This window comes from Salvelinus namaycush, chromosome 21, assembly GCF_016432855.1.
Source record: "Salvelinus namaycush isolate Seneca chromosome 21, SaNama_1.0, whole genome shotgun sequence".
In the NCBI taxonomy this organism is placed as follows: domain Eukaryota; kingdom Metazoa; phylum Chordata; class Actinopteri; order Salmoniformes; family Salmonidae; genus Salvelinus; species Salvelinus namaycush.
Window position 1 is genome coordinate 22,490,455 of NC_052327.1, and position 27,963 is coordinate 22,518,417.

The 27,963-nt window shown below is 42.5% G+C and overlaps 1 protein-coding gene across 5 annotated transcripts; it reads left to right on the forward strand.

The window, feature by feature from the left end:
- Positions 1 to 27,887, forward strand: LOC120066205 (Fanconi anemia group A protein-like). 5 transcript variants are annotated; one of them, XM_039017403.1, is made up of 42 exons: positions 1 to 224; positions 866 to 978; positions 1,114 to 1,210; positions 1,336 to 1,478; positions 3,540 to 3,635; positions 4,705 to 4,778; positions 4,946 to 5,046; positions 5,197 to 5,310; positions 5,437 to 5,500; positions 5,593 to 5,705; positions 5,833 to 5,909; positions 8,711 to 8,852; positions 9,044 to 9,177; positions 9,283 to 9,393; positions 9,502 to 9,597; positions 9,785 to 9,844; positions 9,965 to 10,053; positions 10,183 to 10,243; positions 10,346 to 10,395; positions 10,520 to 10,596; positions 10,755 to 10,859; positions 10,973 to 11,106; positions 11,280 to 11,350; positions 11,924 to 12,023; positions 12,140 to 12,327; positions 12,482 to 12,575; positions 12,792 to 13,010; positions 13,121 to 13,194; positions 20,951 to 21,082; positions 21,192 to 21,270; positions 21,404 to 21,564; positions 23,701 to 23,806; positions 23,995 to 24,054; positions 24,156 to 24,260; positions 24,358 to 24,473; positions 24,619 to 24,769; positions 25,249 to 25,311; positions 26,375 to 26,477; positions 26,592 to 26,667; positions 26,759 to 26,909; positions 27,045 to 27,143; positions 27,433 to 27,887. In XM_039017403.1, exons 1-42 carry the CDS (start codon positions 164 to 166, stop codon positions 27,529 to 27,531), a joined length of 4,359 nt encoding a protein of 1,452 aa, XP_038873331.1. In that variant the 5' UTR covers positions 1 to 163; the 3' UTR covers positions 27,532 to 27,887. The 5 variants fall into 5 exon arrangements, with proteins under 5 accessions (XP_038873331.1, XP_038873333.1, XP_038873332.1 ...); XM_039017405.1 differs by having other exon boundaries at positions 21,192 to 21,231; XM_039017404.1 differs by having other exon boundaries at positions 1,144 to 1,210.
- The last annotated feature ends 76 nt before the right edge of the window (positions 27,888 to 27,963 follow it).

Below are 27,963 nucleotides of genomic sequence, written 5' to 3' on the forward strand. Positions count from 1 at the left end.
ATGGAAGTAGCTCGACAACAAGATCCGACCATGTCAAAAAATGATTAGCTAGTTAGCCAGCATATCAAAAAATATTCTCAATAACTTGCTAGCTAGCTGACTCACTTTACTAGGAGGTGAAAATGCTTGTTCTTGTTGCATACTAACGTCAATTGCCATAATCATGTCGCTAGGTGCGTCAAGTATGTGTCCCACTCAGAAAAGGACACTCTCGTGTCTGCTCGGTAAGTTGGCTAGCTAGCTAGCGGTAGCTTTGCACCACAACCACAAGTAGCAATATACTACCCCATTCGTAGATGCGAACTGCTTTAGCGCCTATTGACGATAGTAGCGGTGCTAATTACCTATCTGCGTCTCCAAACACCTGTGTGTAAACGGAAGACGGACGCCACAAACGTGTTTGTCATCATTGTCACTGAAAAATACTGTCGACTGCAATGTTAAAACCAGGTGCATTTTGCATTTGAGAAATTATTTTGATGTGACATAAAAGTAGAGGGATTTATGTTTCTAGAACCGTACCGCAATTGAGAATCGATTGAGTATTAGGCTGTTTTGGCAAGTTTCAGAGCTAATTCGCCTTTATTAAACAGAACATGTAAGGTCATTGGACTATAAGGAGTAACGTTAACGTCACCTCAATAATGGACTAAATTAGGCGATCTACTTGCCAGGTCTTCTTCTCTCCTCCTGTTCTATTCTAATCTCTTCCATTCTCTAGTTTATCTAACGTTATTCCGTAGCCTCAATTTGATCTTGACCCATGTCTTGACTCAAAACCCTAATCAATCCTTCATTGTCAAAGACTTTACCTGACTTACAGATTCTATGATGATAAAAGAACACAGTGTTGATCCTCTCACAGCAGGGCGTGTTGGGAAGAGGCCAAAGCAGGAGAATGCACAGGATCTGCAGGAGGCAGCAGTCCAGCTGCTGAACAGACACCAGAATCTCTCAGATCTGTTTCTGGAGGTGGGGGTGAGTGAATGATTCAAGTCTAGACTGGGATGGAGTCAGTGGACTGTGGTAGCAAGGGGCACTATAAATAACATTTTGTGCCCTAAATTAGACTTGTCAGATTTAGACAAGTTACTTACTTTATCCTTCTTCTAGAGTCCAAATCCTTGCAATTTAATTTTCAAGGAGTACTCGGGACAGAAAAAAGCAGCCAGTGAAAGTCCCTCACCTACAATTGGGGGTTCACTTCTGGGTGAGTTTTCAGGATATCTCCTCCATCAAGGTAAATACTCTCAATGTGTCAGTGGAGTATGTACTAGAATGCTACAATGTGTGTGTGTGAGATAATTATGTAGAAATTGATATTTGTGTTTTCAGTGAGTGAGTTGAGGAGGAAGGCTGGGGAGCTGGGGGTCCCGGTGGCAGCCCTGTCAGTGAAGATGGTGGTAGAAAGACTGTTGGACCTGACCGGCCATATCAAAGGGGACCGAGAGCAAGTGCTGCTCAACTCCACTCAAAGGGTTTGTGCTGGGAATAATGTCTGGATATGCATCTATGTCGATGTTTGTTGTCCCCCACAATTAAATTGGCCGTCATTGTAAATAAGAATTTGTTCTTAACTGACTTGCCTAGTTAAAAAAATGTAATTATAATCGGGGACGGGTCTGTGGATCTGTCGCCGTACGAAAGTCATGCGATATCTCAGACAGTACTGGCTCAATTTTGACGAAACTTGGGTTAATGATGCGTCTTGCCATAGAGATTTGGCATTTACAAAATGACTCTGATTGGCCCAAGGTGGAAGCTATAGTAGTTAACTGAAATTTGTTAGTCACAGGATACCTCAATTGGCCCAAGGGGGGTGGGTGCTGCATCATTTGTGTGGTACGACATGTTTACTGTTGCCTTATTTCAAGTATGATTTTTCATCATCCAACATCTAGGCCTATAGGTAGGGGTGAAAGTAAGCCTGTCCAGTATGGAGTCCCAGCAAAATAAATAGTGGAGGTACAGTGTTCTGGTAAAACACAACCCTATCACAATAATTAAAACAAAGATGTCTGGAAAGCTGTAGGTTATTATACCATAATTTATCATTATCGCTTGTCAGTTGCATGAAACATTTTGGAACGGACTTGAAAACAGGTGGTATACGCTCCAAAATGTGGTGTGGTTCCATGTGAACACTAACATTTTACCAAGGCAGAGATGACTGGCCAGGGCCGAGACGCGCACAGACAGCAGTGGACGCATCAATCAATTCAGGTTACAAGTGTATGTATCAATGAAGGGATTCGATTAATCCCCCTGAACTGGGTAAGCGTTGATTGCATTAAATTTGGAACTAGCCTGCCTCCCGGGTGCGAGCAGGGTGGCTTGTTCTGGCCGACATGGCGAAGACGGCTCGAAACAAAAGTGATGGAGGTTAATCGCATGGAGTAACGAGTACGATTCTGTGTTTTCATGTGCAAAAGTGATAGATTTTGATAAAAACACTTTTTGGCTTTCATAATGATATATATATATATATATATTTTTTTTTCATCTTTGACATACAGTTTATTAGGTATACCACTCTGTTCACGAAAAAGGATCGCTCCTACAGACAGTCACGTGGCTGTGGCTTGCTATATAAAGCAAGCAGGCAGACAGACATCAAGGCATTCGATTGAACGTTAGAATGGGCTAAAGGAGTGACCTAAGCGACTTTGAGCGTGGTATGATTGTCGGTGCCAGGCACGGCGGATCCAGTATCTCAGAAACAACCACCCTGGCATGGGCTTTTCGCGCACGACAGTGTCTTGGGTTTACAGAGAATGGTGCGACAAACAAAAAAACATCCGGTCAGCGGCAGACCTGTGGGTGAAAAACAGCTCGTTGATGAGAGAGGTCGATGAAGAATGGCAAGAATCATGCACGCTGACAGACGGAACACAAACAGACAAGTAATGCCGCAGTATAACAGTGATGTGCAGAATCTCAGAAAGCACAACTTGTTGATCCTTGCCACTAATGGGCTATTGCAGCAGACGACCACACTGGGTTCCATTCCTATCAACTAAAAACAAGAAGCAGCATCTCCAGTGGGTACGCAATCACCAATGCTGGACAATTGAGGAGTGGAAAAACATTGGCTGTGCCAACGAATCCCAGTTCCTGTTGCGTCATGCTGATGGCAGAGTCCAGATTTGGCCTAAGCAGCATGAATCCATGGCCCCATCCATCCTGGTGTCAACGGTACAGGCTTGTGGTGTACTGGTGTGGGGATTGTTTTCCTGGCTCACATGATGGGGGTCAGTGCACTGTTGTAGATGCTGGATTTATTTTAGAATGGACAATCGTGCCTGCTGTTTGAAGTGATTTGTTTGACAATCAGATGAAAACATGCCTGGTCGTGTTCATGCCACATTAAAAGGTTTTACGGTTAAATTATATGTATTTACTACTAGGCCCATAAAAATAATTTGGTGGTCCCGTACCAGGAAGAAATTACATCTAGTTTCACCCCTGCCTATAAGACTATTGTTTGAGATGTTTTACATAGCCTATTCCTTTAGGAATGTTCACTGTCCTCTGTCCAGGTCCAGCTCTCCGTGCTTTTCCAATCAACCCGTGAGCTTCTCTCTCTTGAAGCCTTCTGCTCTAAACTCTTCTGGCAGGAGTACTGGAGGGATCAGGTGAGTGTGTGCACACAAACCAGACTCTTGTCTTTATACTGCCAATGCCATACCTTTGGGTTTTGGCAATTTGAGCCTATTGTAGATTTTTTGTTTCATATATCTGTTTGTGTGTACCTGACAGTTGCCTGACAGTTTTTTCCCATCAACTTGTCCAGTGATTTTTGTTGTCAACAGTTAGAAAGTTTGCATAGAAAATAGATGCGACAATTGCCTGTTACAGTGTGTTTCCATTGATCTGTCTTGTGTCGATTTAAAAACATCTGGACGTAATGTCACAAAACAAAAGTTTCCGCAAAAACCTAGGACCCTGGAGTGTTGAATAAAAATGAAGTGTTTCCAATATCCATTTAGGCAAATTGCACATTAATAAATTGGTGACAGCCTGTATGCCCTCCCACCTATCTGATTCATGTTCTGCAAAAGCTAGCATGGATAGAATGCAAGAATTGATTTGCCAAATTCTAATAATTCTCATGTGCCAACGTATCGCCATGGTCCGTGCCATGGGGAAACTTGCATCCAGAAAAGTAAAGCGAACCATTTCATTCATTCTTGAAAGTCAGGACAATCCTTGTCCTGCAAATAAAATACACTTTTTTTTAATAGTTAAAAAAACGTATATAGCATGCAGTAGGCATGTATAACTAATGTGAAGTCGAGCTTTATAGTTACGTGATGACATCACGTCTCCTGCGTACCTTCAGAATAATACGAATATTTTTATTTATTTTTGAAATGTTATTTTGTTTCGTCAGAGAAAATATGTGTAGTGATGTCATGTGTTTTTTGTTTTGTTATTGTAATTTATAATAGGAAAAAAAAAAATATATATATTGATCATAATTTATATGAAAAACACTTTACATTATTTGTCGCGAATAAAGTTAGACAAAAGAGAAATCCAGCCCTGGCAAACAGACAACATTTATCTTTAGAACATTTCTCCTATAGCTACCGTTTCCATTACACATATCGCAATGTTATTTTTTTGTGACATTGACACAGTTTTACTAGACAAAAGCAATCAAAACCTGCCTAGTGATTTCCTTCCCTGTTCCTTGTGTAGAAACAGCCCATGCTGGAGGTGGTGTACCACTTACACACTCAGAATATCCTCTCTCTGGAGTACATGTTGGAAAGGTATCTGACATTCTAACTGATAGCTACCCACTGTTATACAGTGTATGAGATTCTGTGTGTTGATTCAAAAGCATTTCAGATTGAAATGAGGTATGTGGGATAGAAACACAATCTCTATTCATTGCTAGGCTATTAATCTTCATATTTCACATGGGCTCTTATTGCAGTGAGAATGGGGTGAGGTCATGGTTGATGTCTGAGTTGAAGGCTCTGTGTGGTAGGACAGCTACTGAGGAGGGAGATGGAGTACCTCAGCAAGTTCTATCAAGTAAGCCTTTACAGTAGTGTTTCATCCATCACGTTGAATCAGTACTATGTATACACATCTATTCTTATCTGGCAATCACCTCACCTCAATCTACCAGTGTTGTGTCCATATGTGCTCTTTCTATACGTGCAAATGTGTATTGTGTTGCAGCTGTGGTATCTGTGTTGGTGCGAGCTGTTTTTGAGGAAACCCAGGACTCCACAGCAGCACCATGCAGGAGGCTGTCCCACGTGTGCCGTTCAGTGCTGGATGACATGCTCTCCTGTGAGTATACAATCCCTCTCATTGCAGCTCAAAGCTGCGTTCAATAGACAGAGGCTCTATCTTGTCCAACTGCTAAGATTCTTTTGTTAACCTTTTGTGATATTATGTTTGTTCATTCTTTTTAAGGGGTACTGGATACTTTGAATTGCAAACAAACCCTGCAGTCTGGTGAAACAACAGCTGAATTATGGTAAAGGAGAAAAGGCTGCCAACCAAACAGAATTATAGAACAGGCATAATGATCCATATTCACTCTTTTTATGTCTCTTTCTGTTTGAAAAGGGTACAGATGTTTGATGCTTCCTTGTGTGGTGTGTCTGTATCACCTGATGCACTGCGCCGTTTCTTCACCCACTCTCTCACACACACTCTCACCTACAGACCGAGACTCAAAGGTAAGATCACAGAACTTATCATTGACATCTCTCTTTAATATAGCTTCTCTTGTAAAACAGCCACCTATGTTGTCAAGTTTTATCTCATCCTGTCATCTGAGTGTTCTCCTCAACCTGTATTGTCTAGTATCTGATGCCATTGCCATGCAAAGAGAGTGGGGCTTTGCTAAAACCTGCAGACTGTTGACCTCCTTGTTTCGTAAGGTAAATGACTTGTGCTTTGCTCTACTCTGTTCTAAAGAAACATGTAGATACCTTTTGTACATCTGTAAATAGATTAACCTGTCTGGTTAATGTGAGCTGCTTCTCAAAATATGTATTTTCTTATGTAGTTATTTGTGTGAATGTACATGTACATCAGAACGGGAATGATAATATCCCAGTGGGTGTGATTTATGACATCATGGTGTTTTCCAGGACATTGTGATCTTTTGTGAAAGTACGATAGGATGTGTTCATTGTATTATTAAGATTGACATTTGAAACATGTACATTTTTCTTTGTGTTAACTGTCAGGAATTGTGAATTTGCCCAAGGTGTGGGAATGCTGGATACAAGGATAAGGCGAACAAATTCTATATTTAAAGGTTTATTAGACAGACATATGCATATGGGGCGACAGACACGTTCCTCTGAGAGGTTCATAGTAATCTGCCAACCAACTCAAGGGCAGGCATAAATACTCTTTCTTATCTGTTCGTTCTTCAAGTGTTCCAGGCCCCTTGCCTGATGACTCAGAGCAGTGGAAGAATTCAGTCTGTTTGCTACATACAGTGCCTTAAAGTATTCACACCCCTTGGCCTTTTGCACATTGTGTTGTGTTACAGCCTGAATTTAAAATTGATTAAATAAATATTTTTTTGTAACTGGCCTACACACAAAAACCAATGTCAAAGTGGAATTGTGTTTTTAGACATTTTACAAATTCATAAAAAATGAAAATCTGAAATGTCTTGAGTCAATAAATAATCAACCTCTTTATTAGGGCAAGCCTAAATAAGTTCAGGAGTAAAAATGTGCATAATAAGTTGCAAGGCCTCACTCTGTGTGCAATAAGTGTTTAACATGACTTTTGAATGACTATCTCTTCTCTGTACCCCACACATACAATTCTCTGTAAGGTCAATCAGTGAATTTTGAGCACAGATTCAAACACAAAGACCAGACGTTTTCTAATGCCTCACAAAGAAGGGCACCTGTTGGTAGATGGGTAAAAAAAGTCAAACAGATATTGAATATCCCTTTGGCCATGGTGAAGTATTTAATTATACTTTGGATGGTGTATCAATATACTCAGTCACTACAAAGATACAGATGTCCTTCCTAACTCAGTTGCTGGAGAGAAAGGAAACCGCTCATAGATTTCACCATGAGGCCAATGTTGACATTAAAACAGTTAGAGTTTAATAACTGTGATAGGAGAACTGAGGATGGATCAACAATATTGTAGTTACTCCACAATACTAACCTAATTGACAGAGTGGAAAGAAGGAAGCCTGTACAGAATCAAAATATTCTAAAACATGCATCCTGTTGTCAAGGCACTAAAGTAATACTGCAGAAAATGTGGCATAGCAATTCACTTTTTGTCCTGAATACAAAGTGTTGTGTTTGGGTTAAATCCAATACAACAGTGAGTATGACTCCAATTTTCAAGCATTGTGGTGGCTGCATCATGTTAAGGACTGGGGCATTTTTCAGGGTAAAATGGATTGGATCTCAGCACAGGCAAAATCCTAGAGGAAAACCTGGTTCAGTCTGCTTTCCAGCATACACTGGGAGATTAATTCACCTTTAAGCAGGACAATAACCTAAAACACAAGACCAAATCTACACTGGAGTTGCTTACCAAGAGGACTGACTGTTCCTGAGTGGTGTAGTTACAGTTCTGACTTAAATCTGCTTGAAAATCTATCGCAAGACCTGAAAATGGTTATCTAGCAATGATCAACAACCAATTTGACAGAGCTTGGAAGAATTTTGCACAATCCACGTGTGGAACGCTCTTAGAGACTTACTCAGACTCAGCTGTAGTTGCTGCCAAATGTGATTATAACATGTTAGAACATTGATTCAGGGGGTTGAATACTTTATCTAATCAAGATATACGGAACAAAAATAAACTTCAGTCAGCTGAAGACCCTGGTGAGGATGACAAGCACGCAGATGAGCTTCCCTCAGACTGTTTCTGACAGTTCTATTTTTTTTAATATTTTTTTTTTTTTACAAATGTTAGATTTTTTTCCTTTCACTTTGACAGACTATTTTGTGTAGCTCGTTGACAAAAATGTACATTAAATCCATTTTAATCTCACTTTGTAACACAGCAAACTGTAGAAAAGGTCAAGGGGTGTGAATACTTTCTGAAAGCACTGTATTTCAGTCTGAGACTGCCGTCATTGAAGTTGTTTGTGGGGATGTGAAAATGAGGGGTTGGATCAATTCCAACCAATAAAAGTATCAAAGTCGATGTGTTTTCTGACTCTGGCCCAACCCGTCGGTTTCTAGGAACAGGGAGAACAGTTAGAATGTGGTTGTGTTCTAGAAATTGTCAGGAGGTACTCGAATCCAGACTCATTGCGGAGAAGAAACTAATGTCTGTGGGTGTGGCTTAGCGTTTGGCCAGAGAAGGGAGTTTGGGTAGCCAGGCAACCCCTGGTCAAAACATGAATCAAGGTTGTCGGGTCCACTTGGGTCACAGAGTGAGCCGTATAATAGATGTGTATATCATTTGACACCACCGATGACAGAATTTACAGCTATTTGCCCTTGGTCTCAGGGAGGTCACCTAGGATACCAGTTTCTGCTTTTTGGTGATTCCTAACCTCTTGGAAGTCACTCGGGCTGAGTTCAGATTTAAGAGGGAACATGGCTCCAGTCCATTTAGTAATTGACCTGTAAAACCGGTCTATAGAATAACAAGTGTAAACTTTTTCTTTTGCAGAGATGTGACTTGACTGTCTCTGTGGTGTAATACAACATCCAGCCCTTTCTCTTTGTCTTAGTTGGCAGTGATATTCAAGGTAGAGGAGCTTCTCTCTCACCTGCAGCAAGTATTGGAGACGCATGAGGTCAACTGGCAGCATGTGCTCTCCTGTCTCTCCACCCTGCTGGTGTACAATCCAAACACCCAGCCTAGCCTAAAAGGTACGCACAAATCAAAATAAAAGTTTATTCATCACGTGCACAGGATCCCCAGTGGGTGTAAATGGTACACTGAAATGCTTACTTGCAGCTCTTCCTTAACAGTGCAGAATAAATGTAAAGTAGCAGCACACACACACACTTAAATGTCATAGGAGTGTTGTTGGAAATAATTATTTTTCTCTGTACCTCAGAGCTGCTGTCCAGGCTCCTAAGCTCAGCGTTTGAGGGGTATGACTTGGAGAACATGATCACTGCCTTCCTCCTGGCCCGTCAGGGTGCGCTTGAAGGGCCTGGTGTTTTCCCCTCCTACAGCGAGTGGTTTAAGGCAAGTCCCCTCAGCTTAGTCAGTGGCTACTAGAATATTATTTATTGGTCCCCTTCTTATGTTTGGCTCTTTTCAATAAAGTTGGCTTCTCTCCTGTCTTCCTAGATGTCTTTTGGTGGTGCTAGCAGTTACCACGGCAACAGTAAGAAGTCTTTGGTGTTCCTGCTAAAGTTCCTGTCGGACCTGGTGCCCTTTGACCCCCCACAGTATCTGAAGGTCAGGTGACAGACACTGTTTGGCTCTACTTTAACACTTTACTGCTGGTCTGGGCCCAAATCTAAGTGTTTCTGAATGCTAATGTCTCTGGATTGTCTGGTCTCTCAGGTCCACATCCTCCATCCACCCTACGTGGCAGTGAAACACCGGGCCCTACTGCAGGAGTATGTATCCCTCACCAAGACCAGACTGGCTGACCTGAAGGTAGGGCCTAGATTCGCTGAACCAGTATTTTATGGTACATAGACAGACTGAGAGACATAATACAGTTATTACAATGTAACTAACTCGTACTGGTTGATGTGTCATACCACAAACCCTCTCATCATGCAGCCCATTAATCTACTCTCCTCCAGCTGTATAAACAGGGTCGCCATGTCTCTGTCTGCAGGTCTCAATTGAGGAGATGGGCCTTTATGAGGATATCTCTGGAGCAGGAGCCTCAGTGCAGGTTAGAGTGCCTTCTGCTGGTTGTTTATGCATTTGTGTACTGTCCCTTTTCAATTGTTTTTTTATATGTGCTCATGAATGTGTGTATCACTCTTTGTATCTGTTCAATATGCCTTCTCAGCCCCAGTGTCAGGCACGTCAGGATGTGGAGAAGGCAACCTCGTTTTTTGGGAGCACAGGAAGGATATCTGCCACTGTCATGGAGGCCAGGTACACTACAGCATGCTACATAACTCTCACAAATCACCTATTGAGATCAGTGTACTGCATGACCTACTTATCCTGTTGTCCTACACTGTCTTTATGTTTTAAAACACTCATACTCTTTTCCTACTCCAGCATTTTCAGAAGGCCTTATTTCCTGTCTCGTTTCCTCCCTGCCCTCCTAACCCCACGTGTGGTAAGTGTTATGCTCTCTTGCTTTAGATTGCATGGATTTGACTGAATGGTGTGTTTACGGGGTCTGTCCAGATATTGTATTCTTTGTCTCTGTCCATTTCAGCTTCCTGTGAAGCCTGACGCCAGGATGAATTTCATAGATTCTCTTAAAAAGTATTTTCTGGCATTCACACTCAGCCATACAACCACTCACCACACAGTTTTCTGTCATATCTTTGAGACTGATACAGATGTTTTTTGTATATTGATTCCAGTTTTGTTTTCTGCTGTCTACTAGAGCGGAAAAGATCCCAGCTGCCCAGCACTCCTCCTACATAGAGTCATGTCAGAGAGAGAGACAGAGGCAACAGGACAGTGTGTACCATCACATTATACCATGTTTAACACCCTACGCATTTTAATATAATCATATATTTAATATTAGCTTATTCCACCCTAAGCACCACTGTAGTCATATATTTCTGTGCTTTTGTCCATGATTGAAGAGCTATGTTTTACTTGTGTGTTATCAGGTAAAGGAGTCACTGTGGTGAATGATGATGATAACCCACAGGAGGTTCTACAGGTCCAACTACAGGAACATAGAGCCCTGCTAACAGAGGGGGGCAGTGACGGAGGTGAGCAGACTGCAACACACACACACACACACACACACACACACACACACACACACACACACACACACACACCAAAGCAAACCTAACTTATCTCATTCTCTCTGGCTTTACAGAGGTGTCAGCCCAGCTGGCCAGGATCTCTCACACTCTGAGTATTGTGTTCCCTGAACGTGCTGAGGAACTGGTCAGCCAGGCAGTCATCAAGCTTCATGTAGATGAGTCTACTTTCTCTGAGCTGCACAATAAAGTAGGAAGGAATGCGAGGAACTTCTGTATTTCTCTCTTTCTTCTACTGTTTTCCCCCTGCTCTGTCTCACCTTTTCGTTCCCTACTCTATTTGTCTGTCTGTCAGGTTATTTGTGCTGGCCACGCTCTCTGTCTCTCTCACACTGTCTGCTTATCTGCCCTGTCTTTGTTCAGGTGGTGAACATGATCCTGAGGAGCTTCTGCCAGAGCCTTTTGAACGCCTCCAGAATAAGCCCACCAAATAAGTGAGGAACTAATCATGTCACTTAGTAAAAATCTGAAAGATGTATGGAAGAGTGAGATCGTTTTTAAAGTCTATCAAATCAAATGTTATTAGTCAGATTGTCGTGTGTATTATGTGCTTGTTAAAGGCGGTGTGTATGTGGTCAATCTGACGTCTGCATTGGGCGTGCAGCATTTACAGTGGTACGGCCTCTGCAGAAGTCAGGGTATTCATACTTCTTGCGCTTCACAGAGCAGCGCAGAGCTGTTGAGCAGAGCTGTTGTGAAGGAAGTGAGTTTGTGTTTATACAGGACCTCCTGCCCCCACCTACCGTCAACCAATCATGACAATGCGGCACTATACGGAGCTCTCCTCATTGTTAAAAAATGTGTGAGGCACATGGCAATGCGGTACGGAGCTCAATTTGGCTTCTGCGTACCTCCGGATTTCCCGCAATTGCATCATACCCTCCATACGGAGCCTCCGACCACATTTTCGGATCAGGCGTAAATGGGCTCTTAACCTCCCAGTGTAACACAAGTCAGCATAAAACTGCACTACTCTCATTTGAGTTTAATGTGACCTGTGACCCAAGACAGAGCCCCTGGGCATCCCAGTTTGTCAATATCCTGCTGGGACACAGACAGCTGCTCACTGCCCTCCTGCACCGCATGTGGGACCTGCTTCACAACCAGGTATCCATCTCTCCATTTAATTTTTACTGCCTCTTTCTTTCTCTCGCTCTCTCTCCTTTTTACCTCTTTCTTACCCCCCATTTCTAACTACAGTCATCTTCTGTCCTTCTCTATAGGGGGTATCATTGAGTGCTGCACATGTGCTTGGACTGGCAGCCTTTGTTGTGCACCTTCATACCTCCCAGGCACAGTGCCCCAAGGTGCAGCTGTGCCCACCCCTGCTGCCCGGCCCTGTGTCAGTACCAGAGGCACTGACCACTGCTCTACCCTGCACCACCCAAACCAACATGCTATTCTGTGTTAGGTGGGTGAGACTGTAGAGGGACCTTCAGCATCTAGGATTACATAAAATAATTATACAGTATATTATAAACCAAAAGGCACAGTTAACTTTAGTTCAATAGGACAGTGTTATCATAAGATGTATTTATGTGGACAGCTTTGTTTTTGTTTGCCAGGTTCTGCGTGGCTGCAGTTTGCTATGGTCTCTGCAGGAGTGAGTCACTGTGTGATCAGCCGCAGCAGTATAATCCCTGCGGCCTCTATAAAAAGGTATGCACGTTATTCTTTCAGTGTCACTGAAATTATGCTCTCTCTTATCACCCAGCCACACTCTGAGATGCCCTTTATGCAAGCAGCAGGGGGCTGGTGTTTGAGCAGAATGTCACATACAGTAGGGCTGCAGTTGTACCTCTCTGCTTGACTGCACTGATCACTGTCCTGCGTATTACTGAGTGTGTGTGTGTTTTTTGTATTTGGTATTTGTAGCTGCTGTACCTAATTCCCAGACTAATGCCAGATATGAGGAGGTTGCCCATTGAAGCGAGTGGGGAATCGGAGTATGTGGGGGCAAACAAACAGGGTGAGGAGGAGAATCGTGGGTTGTGGAAGAGTGTTACTGACACAAATACGACCTGGAGGAAGTCAGCCTGGGCGCTATGGAAACACGCCCCCTTCCGTCTCCTAGTAAAACTCCCAGAATACCAGGTGAGGATAACTGTCTATACATTGGCGTAAAGCTCCACCAGCCATCTCAGCACATTGACATATCTGCTTCTCATTTTCTTGGAGAAGTTCTAATTTTCTTCTTTTTCTAGTTCTCATTTTCAGAGTGGCTGGCAGCTGAACTCAGAGTTCAGAGGAGTGAGGATGCCCTGTCTGACCCAGATAGGTGAAGCACATGCCTAAATATGCAGCGCATACACACATTAATATAAAAGTTTGGTACATGACCAAAAGAATGTGGACATTTGCTTGTCTAACATTCCAAAATCATGGGCATTAATATGGAGTTGGTCCCTCCCTTTGCTGCTATAACAGCCTCCGCTCTTCTGGGAAGGCTTTCCACTGTATGTTGGAACATTGCTGCTGGGACATGCTTCCATTCAGCCACAAGAGCATTACAGGCTAACTACACCGATCGCGTTGCAAAATAAATGTCAAAATCTTTATTATTCAGTTATTGCACCCCCACTGCTCGTGCGCGCCAACGAGCGTCTGCGTTGCCAAGGACTAAAATAGAAGTCAGTTCTATTTGTGACGCAGATCGCGCTGCAAGTCCTGCCTCTCCCATCTCCTCATTGGTTTATAGAAGCAGGTACCCACGTGCCATCTCGTCATTGGTTATACCCACGTGGGTGACTGAAAGCCGAAAAAGGTCGGTGGAGGTAATGCACCTAATTTATGAAAGTTGCCAATCGCAATATAAAGTCAAGAGAAGAAAAGGCCTGGAAGGAGGAGAGATGACTAGAAACGATTCGGTTGAATGTTTTATGTGTGGATTAATTGGTGGAGTGGAGGACCTTGTGCATTTCAGGTAAAATAACAACTCTGTTTATATCCCAGAACAAATTAGCTAGCAACAGCAAGCTAGCTAAATAGGACAAATTAGCTAGCAACAGCAAGCTAGCTAAATAGGACAAATTAGCTAGCAAGTGCAAGCTAGCTAGCTAAATTGCCATAAATGTTTAATGCTTTTCGATCTGTCTGGTTCCACTGGTTGATAAGGACTTCTTTAATGAACACTTCACCGGTGATCTTGTATCGTTTCAGGTACAGGCCTTGGGTCAAGGAATATTGCTGCAACTTCAGACGATAGATTCATCATAACCTGTAATGAAGGAAACAAAAAGTGAAATTAACATGTCCTGGTTTCAAGAAAAATTATATTTCACATAGATTTCCCTAAGTAAGCATGTCCCTATTATTATTATTTTTTTTTAAATATATATGTTTTAGTTTTTAGGAAAAAGCTGGATATTTCACCTAGATATCCATAATATGAGGTCGACCGATTTATGATTTTTCAGCGCCGATACCGATTATTGAAGGACCAAAAAAAAGGACCCATTTTTTTGGGGGAATATATATAAATTTGTAATAATGACATTTACAACAATACTGAATGAACAATGAACACTTATTTTAACTTAATATAATACATAAATAAAATCTATTTAGTCTCAAATAAATAATGAAACATGTTCAATTTGTTTTAAATAATTCAAAAACACAGTGTAGGAGAAGAAAGTTAAAGTGCAATATGTGCCATGTAAAAGCTAACGTTCCTTGCTCAGAACATGAGAACATATGAAAGCCGGAGGTTCAATATTCCCAGTTAAGAAGTTTTAGGTTGTAGTTATTATAGGAATTATGACGTGTCAACAATTTCTCTATACCATTTGTATTTCATATACCTTTGACTATTGGATGTTCTCATAGGCACTTTAGTATTGCCAGCCTAATCTCAGGAGTTGATAGGCGTGATGTCATAAACAGTGCTGTGCTTAAGCATTGCTAAGAGCTGCTGGCAAACGCAGTAAAGTGCTGTTTGAATGAATGCTTACGAGCTTGCTGCTGCCTACCACCGCTCAGACTGCTCCATCAAATATGAAGTCATAGACTTAATTATAATATAATAAACACATAAATACGAGCCTTTGGTCATTAATATGGTCAAATCCGGAAACTATCATTTTGAAAACGAAATGTTTATTCTATCAGTGAAATAAGGAACCGTTCCAAATTTTATCGAATGGGTGGCAACCCTAAGTCTAAATATTGCTGTTGCATTGCACAACCGTCAATGTTATGTCATAATTATGTAAAATTCAGGCAAATTAGTTCAGTTTGCAATGAGCCAGGTGGCCACTGAACGCAAGAGAAGTGACACAATTTCCCTAGTTAATATTGCCTGCTAACATGAATCTTTTAACTACATTTGCAGGTTTAAACAAATATATACTTGTGTATTGATTTTAATTAAGGCATTGATGTTCATGGTTAGTTACATTATTGCATTGGTTGTGCTTTTTTCGCAAATGCGCTTTTGTTAAATCATCACCCGTTTGGCGAAGTTGAAGTAGGCTGTGATTCGATGATAAATTAACAGGCACCGCATTGATTACTAGCAACGCAGGACAAGCTAGTTAACCTAGTAATATCATTAACCATGTTTAGTTAACTAGTGATTATGTGAAGATGTATTGTTTTTTTTTTAAATGATAAGTTTAATGGTAGCTAGAAACTTACCGTGGCTCCTTGCAACAACAAGGTCCTTTTGACGCAGGTGGTCAGCCTGCCACGCAGTTTCCTCATGGATTGTAATCGGCGTCCAAAAAGGCAGATTACCGATTGTTATGAAAACTTGAAATCGATACTAATAAATGAGCCCTAATCAGTCGACCTCTAATGACAACTGCGGTGTACAACATGGAAGCTTGTCAGGTTCTGATCATCTTACTATGCTTCTTCACCCGAGATTTGCCCCGACTGCTAATCAATCAGCTCTTTATTCTCCAGGCTTGGCTTTGTCATCAAAATGGACAAGCTTGCAGTGAGTGACATGTATCCATTGTGATTTTCCCTGGATTTTCCCTGCTGACCTTGTTATGAGCAAAACTTGACAAGGACCTTCCGATTTTGGCCCTGATGTGTCTGTAAATTTTTTTTTTTTACCATCACCCATCCTTTCTTAGTAGGGTAGGCTTCAACCCATCATGAGAAACAATCAACAACGACCAGAACATCTTCCTTTCCTTTACATTTGGGCAGCGTGATGTAGTCAAGCTGTAGATGTCTGAAGGGTCCTGATTGGGGAGGTGCTCGTAGTGTATGTACTTTCACTCATCCCTTGGTGGTGTTTTCCATACAAATGTTGCAATTCGCCACGACAGCCTCAGCCTCTTTCTGCTTCAGGATTCCACCATTTGCCCACAAAACGATAAACTATCTTGTCCACACCAATGTGTCCCAAAGAGTGGATCTGTGTCACCACGTAGGGTAAGAGTGCATTTGGCGCTACACATCTCAGGCTGTATTTCCACACACCTTCTTGATTGAGTTTGCACCCTGCAGCCATCCATTCCCACACTTCATCTTTTGGAGCTCTGCTTTGCATGTCTCTAATGTGTTACAATGTATCCACGGTGTATTTCCTAATCAGTTTAGGTGACAGAGGTGTTCTCTTGGCAGCCGCCTTGGCAGCTCTGTCAGCCAGGTCATAACCTTTACTCTCGTCTGTGCAGATTTTTTCCATGTGATTTCATTTTCAAGATTGAACTTGTCCAGGTAACTGGAGAGCATTCAGTAGAGCCATCACTTCTGGTCCATTCTTCACAGGAGCTCCCAGTGATGTCATGAATCCTCTGTTTTTCTATATTTTTCCAAAATCATGGGTAAGGCCGAAAGCATACCTTGAGTCTGTGTAGATATTAGCTGTTTTTCCTTCAGCCTGTTTACATGCTTCTGTCAAAGCCACCAATTCCGCCACCTGTGCTGATGTTCCTGCAGGTAACGAGTCTGTCACTATCACATTGTCCATTGTAGTAACTGCCCAGCTTGCCTTCCTCACACCCCCTTCCACAATGCTTGAACCGTCTGTGTATAAGATGTACTCAGGGCTTTCCAATGGATGACTTTTAGTAAACCCATCAGAGAGCTGATCAAAAACCAACTCACAGCAGTCGTGTTCAAGTAATGTAGTATCTGGATTACATGGTGTGCCACGTTGTATGATGATGTTAGGAGCCTCCAACACAGTGGACCACTTGTTCCAACGAGCCGCTGCGACCTGTGCAGCTCGATTCATTGTCAAAAGAGTATGAACAGCATGTGGACACTTGATGGTAAGATGTTGGTTGAGAACAAGCGATGCCACCATCGACACAGCGACGTAAGTAGCCTGCATAACTCTGTGACAGGGACCCCATCCCAATGCCTCATCCTGTTTTTTCGAATAGTAGCCTACAGGTTTCTCTTCTGCTGAATAAATAATGTTGTTGGTTTCACTTGGAACCTGCACAACTCAGATAACAGCAGGTTTATTATGTTGATTGATGTCTCCATTCGAGACAGCATGTCGACGATGTCGCCGTAGTTTTGTCTCTCCCAGTCAGTAGTTGTGGAAACAAGTGTTGCGCTAATCATTGTGTATGGATTGCATCAACTAATGTGTGATTGCCCCATTTTTGGAGGAGGTGAGTGCATCGCCATCTTTCATGATGGGTATCCCAATGTCTAACCTCCTCTGAACTTTTCTTCAAATTCAACAAACGACTCTTTCTGTTTTTGAACACATTTGGTTATCTCTCCCCAATTGGTGGTAGAATTGGTCAGACCCTTAAGGAAAACATGTATTGCTCTCCATCCATCGGCCACATCTTGCTCTTCACCACCCACAGCTCCCTTTACCATTTCTTCAAGTACGCCATGTTCACGGTTGTTCAAAACAAAGGCTAATAACTGTAACCCATCATAAGGATGTAGATTGTATAGTTTCTTATCGCTTTAAATGGTCCCACGTCTTCATACCCACATCTCGTGGATGCTTCAAAGTCTTTGACAACTCATCCAACTGTTTTTGGAGATGCTGATTCATGTGATTACTGTCACTTGAGGTTTCTTTACTCCCTTTAACAGCCTGTGTTCTGGTTGGCATAAGACATCGTTTGTCACTGCTGTCAGAATCTGTTGACTCAAAGCCAGGCAGTGCTGATCAGATGCTTGAAACCTGATAATCTTGCGCAACTCAGCATGAGGGTAGATTGAGGGAACAAAGGGCCCACAGGTGGGGGCAAAGTCTGCCACCCTTGCCTCCTGTAATTGTTGAATTTTGCATTTAAGGTTTTTCAGTTCACCAGAGCCCTCACTCACTATCTCTCTGCAATGTCCTATCATGATTATGAAGGAAGAATTTCTCATCTAGTTGTATTACTTTGTGTCCATCGTGTCTTTGTTAATGAGTTAGACATTCTGTATTTTTCCCCAAGCTTTTGTATATCAGACAGATTCCATGTTCCAGCTTTGTCAACAATAACGGAATATTTCTTTATCTCTTGCCTACACTTCAATCCAAGGTAACGCCAAGTAATTTAGTCTCCTCAACTTGTTCAACAGCCACACCATTCATTACCATATTCAGCTGAGGTCTAGAGCTTAGGGAATGATTTGTACCAAATACCAGTTTTATTACTGGCCACCCATTCCAAAACTGACTGCAACTCCTTTTATTTATTTTTGTATTTTACCCCATTTTTCTCACAAATATCCAATTACAATCTTGTCTCATCGCTGCAACTCCCCAACGGGCTCAGGAGAGATGAAGGTCGAGTCATGCACCCTCCGAAACATGACCCGCAAAATCGCGCTTCTTAACATCCGCCCGCTTAACCCGGAAGCCAGCTGCACCAATGTGTCGGAGGAAACACTGTTCAACTGACGGCTGAAGTCAGGCCGCAGGCTCCCAGCCCACCACCAGGAGTCGCTAGAGCATGATGAGGCAAGTGAAGTCTCCCCCGGCCAAACCTTCCCCTAACCCGGACGGCACTGGGCAATTGTGCACTGCCCTATGCGACTCCCGGTCACGGCCAGTTGTGACACCGCCTGGGATTGAACCCGGGTCTGTAGTGATGCCTCAAGCACGGCGATGTAGTGCCTTAGACTGCTGCGCCACTCGGGAGGCCCTGCAGCTCCTTTTTAAGAGTTTCAGTGACTTCCTTAACTGTGGTTGCCAACACGTACAGTGGGGAAAAAAAGTATTTAGTCAGCCACCAATTGTGCAAGATCTCCCACTTAAAAAGATGAGAGAGGCCTGTAATTTTCATCATAGGTACACTTCAACTATGACAGACAAAATGAGAAAAAAAATCCAAGAAATCACATTGTAGGATTTTTAATGAATTTATTTGCAAATTATGGTGGAAAATAAGTATTTGGTCAATAACAAAAGTTTCTCAATACTTTGTTATATACCCTTTGTTGGCAATGACAGAGGTCAAACGTTTTCTGTAAGTCTTCACAAGGTTTTCACACACTGTTTCTGGTATTTTGGCCCATTCCTCCATGCAGATCTCCTCTAGATCAGTGATGTTTTGGGGCTGTTGCTGGGCAACACGGACTTTCAACTCCCTCCAAAGAATTTCTATGGGGTTGAGATCTGGAGACTGGCTAGGCCACTCCAGGACCTTGAAATGCTTCTTACGAAGCCACTCCTTCGTTGCCCGGGCGGTGTGTTTGGGATCATTGTCATGCTGAAAGACCCAGCCACGTTTCATCTTCAATGCCCTTGCTGATGGTAGGCTTTGTTACTTTGGTCCCAGCTCTCTGCAGGTCATTCACTAGGTCCCCCTGTGTGGTTCTGGGATTTTTGCTCACCGTTCTTGTGATCATTTTGACCCCACGGGGTGAGATCTTGCGTGAAGCCCCAGATCGAGGGAGATTATCAGTGGTCTTGTATGTCTTCCATTTCCTAATAATTGCTCCCACAGTTGATTTCTTCAAACCAAGCTGCTTACCTATTGCAGATTCAGTCTTCCCAGCCTGGTGCAGGTCTACAATTTTGTTTCTGGTGTCCTTTGACAGCTCTTTGGTCTTGGCCATAGTGGAGTTTGGAGTGTGACTGTTTGAGGTTGTGGACAGGTGTCTTTTATACTGATAACAAGTTCAAACAGGTGCCATTAATACAGGTAACGAGTGGAGGACAGAGGAGCCTCTTAAAGAAGAAGTTACAGGTCTGTGAGAGCCAGAAATCTTGCTTGTTTGTAGGTGACCAAATACTTATTTTCCACCATAATTTGCAAATAAATTCATTAAAAATCCTACAATGTGATTTTCTGGATTTTTTTCTCATTTTGTCTGTCATAGTTGAAGTGTACCTATGATGAAAATTACAGGCCTCTCATCTTTTTAAGTGGGAGAACTTGCACAATTGGTGGCTGACTAAATACTTTTTTGCCCCACTGTATATGGTTGAATCATCAGCATACATGGACACAAAGGCTTTGTTTAATGCCAGTGGCTGGTCATTGGTTAAAATAGACAAGAGTAGAGAGCTTAGTCAGCTTCCCTGCGGTACACCACACCCTACATGTTTGACATTAGAGAAGCTTCCATTAAAGAAAACCCTCGGAGTTCTATTAGATAGATATGAATCTACGATATGACTGAGGTTCAAAAGCTATAGCTCTCTCAACAACCGGTTATGGTCAATAACATCAAAGGCTGCACTGAAATCTAACAGTACCGCTTCTACAATCTTCTTAATATCAATTTCTTTCAATCAATCATCAGTCATTTGTGTCATTGCAGTACATGTTGAGTGCCCTTCCCTATAAGCATGCTGAAAGTCTGTTGTCAATTTGTTTACCGAGAATTAGCATTGTATTTGGTCAAATACCATTTTTCTCCAACAGTTTGGTAAGAGCTGGCAGCAAGCTGAAAGGTCTGCTGTTAGAACCAGTCAAGGCCGCTTTTTTCTTGGGTAGCGGAATGACTTTGGCTTTCATCCAAGCCTGAGGACAAACACCTTCCTCTAGACATAGATTAAAGATGGGAGTGGCCAGAGTTGTCAATGCCTGGAGTTTTGTCATTATTGATCGATAACAATAATGTTGCGTACTGGTATGTAACAGAGCCTGCGTGTGTATCAGACAGGAGTATCAACAGTGGGCGTGTCAGCAGCAATACCTGCCATCTCCTCTGGACAAGGGGGGCTGTGCAGGAGACTTAAGGACAGCCTGCTCACACATTCTCAACGCTGTCATGGACCAGAAGACAGTATGGTCAGCATGATTTGGCTTATGGCCTCCTGCACCTCAGATCATCCTGATTATTTGAATAATAGACATTGTTGAGTTGTTTAGTCTTTATTGCCTCTCTTTGTGTCCTTAGTGCTCCGACCCTGGAGAACACTGATCACAGACCCTCGGAGGTAGGCACCTGTCTCCCAGACATTTTATCCAGACTTCAGGTACAGTACACAGGCCTTTTGATTGATTGGTATGTTAGTTTGTTTCTGTACATGATTCCTGTTAATGCTTCGTATTTCCTGCATATGTTTTGCACTGATTTTCTTGTGTGTGTGTCCTATGATGTCTTTATAGGAGATTGTCTATGAGATGGAGCTCACTAGTCGCTCTCAAAGGACTCAAGATAAGGGACATTTCCTATTGGATCTGATTTCACATAGATGCTCTGTGACCTCTGACCTGCGGAGTATCAGCAGTGAGCTTAGCATTCAGCTAACATTACATACATGGAACAGGTAATGTACAGACACATCCTCTATACTAGGGCTTTGGCGGTCATGACATTTTGTCAGCCGGTTAATTGTCATGCAAAAGAAACATGACAAGAAGAACATGTATTTCAGAAGAACAGAATATGAGTTGGCCTACTATATGTTATCTGGCTATGTGTCCTGCTGTAGGCTTGTTCACTTAGCAGACAAGATATGCTTATAAATCCCGTCCCATTATTTTATATTATGATTTTATAGTATGAATATAAGAAGAATATTATTTTCCTCAGGCTGCACATGCTGTTCTCTCACCAACTGATCATATTTTCACCCATCAGATTATTCTCAATTTAATCTCGTCTTTACTAATATGTCAAATTTATTTAGATTTAGAATGGGAAAAAATAAATGTAATCTGTATGCACTCGGAAAGCAATTAGAGGCCGCTTTCTCGACGGTTGGTTTTTCAATCATGCCGGGTAAGCTACTCTGGTGATTTCATTCCACACATCAACCACTGTTTGAGGAGCATGGAGCCTCTTGCGATATTTCGCCCAAACTTTGTATGCCATGGGCTCTCCAACCTTGTCCTTCCAGCTACCCAGTGCTTAATTTGGGAAACCAATTCATATCTGTTTTGGAACATTGATAGTAACATGTTTTCACAAGGAAATAGGGATAGGATATTTCAATAAACTGTTGACAGCTCCTCTCTGTGCGCTGAAGAAAGGAATGAAGGAAAGAGGGGAGGAGATTGATACGTGCGGTGGTGAGATTTTCTGTAGCTAAAGGTAATGTGTCAGCCTATTAATTCTGAAAATATAAAAAATACCCTATTGCTAGGCTATTGAAAGTCAAATACAAATTCACTATGATTGTAGACTAACTCTGTCAGCTGTCCGGCTAGACCAATTATGTACCAAAGACATCTTAAATATTTTTTTTAATGTTTTTTTGCCATGCATAATATGCGGGTAGGCTATGTATTTTATAACGGCACAATCATTATTTGAATTCAGTTTTTTGGGGGGCGGGGTTCATGTATAGGCCTATGTGTATTTATAAGCTCTAATATGCGTATGGTGTTTAGAATTTATCATCACCTTAAAGAAAGCGCTGTCCATTTCGTTGTTAGGCTTTGAAACAACATACCGTACACAACGACCATGTTTTCCACTAAGTTTCAAACTGTTGTTGAACTTCTCTCTTCAAATTGATCAATCACAATGAGCACAATAGTCATGAGTCTTGCCACCACTACTGTCACCACAACAGCCCTACTCTACACCAGTGATTCCAACAGCCCTACTCTACACCAGTGATTCCAACAGCCCTACTCTACACCAGTGATTCCAACAGCCCTACTCTACACCAGTGATTCCAACAGCCCTACTCTACACCAGTGATTCCAACAGCCCTACTCTACACCAGTGATTCCAACAGCCCTACTCTACACCAGTGATTCCAACAGCCCTACTCTACACCAGTGATTCCAACAGCCCTACTCTACACCAGTGATTCCAACAGCCCTACTCTACACCAGTGATTCCAACAGCCCTACTCTACACCAGTGATTCCAACAGCCCTACTCTACACCAGTGATTCCAACAGCCCTACTCTACACCAGTGATTCCAACAGCCCTACTCTACACCAGTGATTCCAACAGCCCTACTCTACACCAGTGATTCCAACAGCCCTACTCTACACCAGTGATTCCAACAGCCCTACTCTACACCAGTGATTCCAACAGCCCTACTCTACACCAGTGATTCCAACAGCCCTACTCTACACCAGTGATTCCAACAGCCCTACTCTACACCAGTGATTCCAACAGCCCTACTCTACACCAGTGATTCCAACAGCCCTACTCTACACCAGTGATTCCAACAGCCCTACTCTACACCAGTGATTCCAACAGCCCTACTCTACACCAGTGATTCCAAACATGGTCACCCCAGGGTTGCATATTTTTGTTCTAACTTAACTCACTGAACTGATTTAAACCTTGATTAGTTCATTTAGGTTTGTTAGTGCTGGGCTAGCAAAAATATGCAACCCTAGGTGGGTCTGAGGACTGTTCTACACCATAGATATCCACTGTACTACAGTGTGAACGTGTGTGTATATTAACTTTAACAAAACGTGTGTTTGTATCATAGGGTGATACTGGCACTCCCTGCAGTCATGTTGGTTACAGTGAAGACTGGCGGAGGGAAGAGGACTCTGGACTGTGAGACCCTCATGGAACATATCAACCAGTATCAGGTATGCCACAATGGGGGTTGAGAGAGGGAGGTTAGATTAATGAATCATTCATTCAAGCTAATGTATTGTAGCTACAGTCTGTGTGAATCAATCTGTAGTTCACTTCTCATCTTGACCAAACCACCTACTATAGATGCGTTTTCCCAGATTTGATCATTATCGTTATACAATATCTCTTTGTGTATCAGAGGAAGGGCTGTTCCCCAGCTGGACTGCTGCCCTACCACCTCACAGCACACTTCTTAAGAGTAAGTTCCACTCACAGATTATTAACTGTACTGCTCTAGACCTGGGTAGACAGTGTTAACAACATATTGTGATGTTTATCATATGAAATAATTTCTCATAGGCTGTGGTCATGGCCAGTGTGAGCTGTGACTGTGCATCAGGAGAAGTGAATAAGGCCATGTCCCTGATCAGTCTTCAATGTCCACTGCTCCTCGTCTCTGCCGGGGTACCGTACATTATACTTCCAGGATCACGTCTGATTTGTTTATCTGAGACTTTTAATGTATGATGCTGACTCAGTGTAATTTGTGTGTGTTGGGCAGCACTGGTGGGGCCGTCTCTCCCCTGTATTGGTGTGTCTCTGGCATCGCCTCACTGACGGACAGCCCCTGCCTCAGCAGCTGCAGGTCCTGGCTGATTGTCACTTGTGGGTCTGCAGGTAAAACAGGATAATGCATATATGCCTGTGTATATAGACAGCATTTACTGATAATACTCCTTTACAAACTAAATATGTTGACTTTCATTTCTGTAATTTTTTTGCTCAATGATAGATTGTGTTTTTTGTCCTGTCTCCTTGGCAGTTCAAAGGATGGAGTGTCATGCCCTGTCCCCTCTGCCCCGCCCCTGCTCCTGGCAGCTTGTCTGCACTGTGTATGGGAAGGCCAGGCGAGTGGCAAGGGCATCAGGACAAGCCTGGAGATGTTGGGACAGCTGACAGAGCAGCACAGTCAGGTAAGTACACTTCTCTTCCCTATCACCAAGTGTTTCAAACTCAACCTAGATGTTTGTTCAAAAGGTTCACTAGCCATGTTTGTAAGCTTTGATGGAGTGGACACAACACCGCCAATTGAGAAAATATATTTCACACCACATAAAGGAGGTCAAAGTGCACAGAAAAAAAATCCCCATTTACATAGGTTTCTTGGGATATATAGGTTTCTTGGAATATATTATTGGAATGTATTGGCAGTTGTGACACATTAGTAAGACACTGACACTCGCATGCTCAGAACTAACCTTTGGCCTCACACAAACACAGTTTCTTGTTCGTGATTCAGGAGTAGAGACACTCAGATGATTAGGGAACCAACTTAGCAGTTTTCTATTAGAGACGTGATCATTGTCACTAGACTCCATTTTGTCATTAGTTAGTAGACACCAGGGAAACTGCCATGTAACCTCAAATAATTTGTGCTGCCATTTGTCCCCAGCTGCTGGTGTTTCTGCTGTTCCTCTCTGTGACTGACCTCCTCACAACTTTTCTCACGCCCCAGGTACATTTACATTTAGCAGACGCTCTTATCCAGAGCGACTTAGTTAGTGCATTCATCTTAAGAAAGCTAGGTGAGACAACTACATATCACAGTCATAGTAAGTACATTTTTCATCAATAAAGTATTTATTAGCCAAGTCAGTGCTAGTAGGAAAAGACAAGTATACGTTTTTTTGTGGGAGGGGGGGGGGGGGTCGCTGTGGGATTTAGTCAAGATACTGAAGAGGTGGGTTTTCGGAAGATGGGAAGGGACTCGGCTGTCCTGACGTTAGAAGGAAGCTTGTTAAACCATTGGGGTACATCATTCCTACACCTTAAGGCCAGGAGTGTTCCTGGCTAGGGCACATGGGAACTCCTAGCCCAGTGGTTCCCAAACGTTTTTTGCCCGCGACACCATTTTTTAATTAATTGTTTTTGTTGTTGCCCCCACCATGTAAAAAAGTTTTGTTGTCAACTGCCAATGTTTACTTTTTTAATTAGGGCTATGACAGTCTATTACAAATCAGTCAGACTGTACTTTTGACAGTATTTTAATCTGAAGGAAGTATGGTTTGAAGTGACAGAAATGCATCAAAGGTATTGGCAAGTTCAGAAGATCATCAGGCAATAATTTTTTATGAACTTCTGTGTAGAAAAGAACATCATCGTTGATGTTCTGTTTCCTCTCCAGTCTGTTCTGAGTCCTGCGTGGCTACAAGTTCCTGGGAGTCTTGTCTTTCAGTGATAGGGCCGTATGTTGTAGCTTAAACTGTTGAAAAGATAGAGCCACATTTGTAGGAAGAAAACAGAAACCGCTCTGTTTATTACAACTGCATCTAGCTGCTACTGGAGTGACGTAACCCCGGTTCTATGAACCAAACGTGTTTTAAAAAAATAATAATTTCAGAGTTTCTCTTGCGATCCCATTTTCAAATCAGGCGACCCCTAGTTTGGGAAACGCTGTCCTAGCCCTACATACTCAACAGTGTAACAGTAACGTATTCAACAGACTAAAACAACTTTTCTGCTAACAAAACATCACAATTACAACATTTCATACAACTTTTGTGTGACATGCTACATAGAGGGTGAAGGGCCTACAGAGAGCTCAGGAACTCTGTAACGATATCCTGACTGTCCTTGTGGACTCTGCTGACTGGCTGCTACTATTCAAGTCACCTTGCTCTGGTACAGTATATAACTTGCTTATTTACAGTAGCCTCTGGCTTTGAATATGTCCTATTTTGTGTCTCTGTGATGTTATATTTGGTATTTTATAATATTTTGTTTTTCCTATTCAAGAAAAAGGGCTATACCAGCCTGTGGCCATGGTAACATCAGATGAATACACAAGACTGATGCCTTTAGCCTTTTACAGGTATATTTACTTGGTGGTCAAACTGTCAGTGTTGTCATCCATTTTCTTGTTTATATGTGAGTTCTGTATGTGTATTGTGTTTCCCTGCCAGCCTGGTCCCCCATCTTAACTTTGAGGTATTGGAGAAAACATTGAAGGCCCCAGGGTTCCTCCACACTGCTGTGCACTGCTACTCCTCCCTTATCAAACTCTTTATGGACGGCCAGACTCCCTGCCCTGTGACCGAGCATCTGACTGACCAGGTGAGCTTATTTTGATATGCAGAAAAAGCAAAGATAATCATGTTTATTCATCACACTGTCACTGTGGTTGACTGGTATGTGGTCACCAAACTACTGACAGTGGCGTTTTTCTGAATCCGGGTTTTGGTCTCGCAGATGGACCCCTCATATATTCTGACTAGGGCCCAGCAGGTGCTTCTGAAGACTATATCTCTGACATCCCCAACCTCACTGTCTCAACATCAGCTAAACCAGGTAACACATTTGTGCACTGACCACCCAGAGTAAGGCTGATCTCAGTCTGTATTCCATAGAGTAGGACTGGGTTGTGTAGTACTGGGTTGAAATCAGATGGATATGATACATTTATTTGATTTTCACAAACATCACACAACTACAGTCTGATTTCTTTCTGGGCTTTACCTCGCATCAGACTCCGTTTTTTACCAATGGCTGTCAAAACCCAAAATAATGATATACCCTGATACTTCCTTTTGAACTACACAATACCCTACTTGTGACCCTTTCTCTCTACTGTTCCTAGCTGGAGGCCTTATGTGTTGATCTGGACCCGGAGGTGGCAGCAGCTCTGGTCTTTCACCTCAGCTCTTCCAGCCTCAGCCCAGAGCTGGACTTCCTGTGAATGGATGGATATGGGGCTACAGGCACACCACGGACTGTTAATGACACTAACTTGGCTTCCTTCATGAACAAGATGTATAAAGATGATTAGTATGGGTGCGAGAGGACTTGGTCTTTGTCCTCCAATGAAGAATATACTTGGATAGCTACATTATAATGTTGCCTTTAGGTTACGTGGTTGGCAGTTGTATTTTAATTCTGTGTGAGTGGAAGGGATTGTGGTTTTGGGAGCGCAGTGTATATTCAGCATTGTAGAAAGATACCTGTACACAGAAGAGCCTGATCACTTGTATAGCTGTTTAAGTTTCACCAGCCCTTATGAACGTTGTAAGGAATAAACTTCATCAAATATCTTAATTTAAAAAAAGCATTTATCCATTTTCCACTATCAAGTATGCTGTGGGTGTAGAGCAGGTATGGGAAACTGGTGACC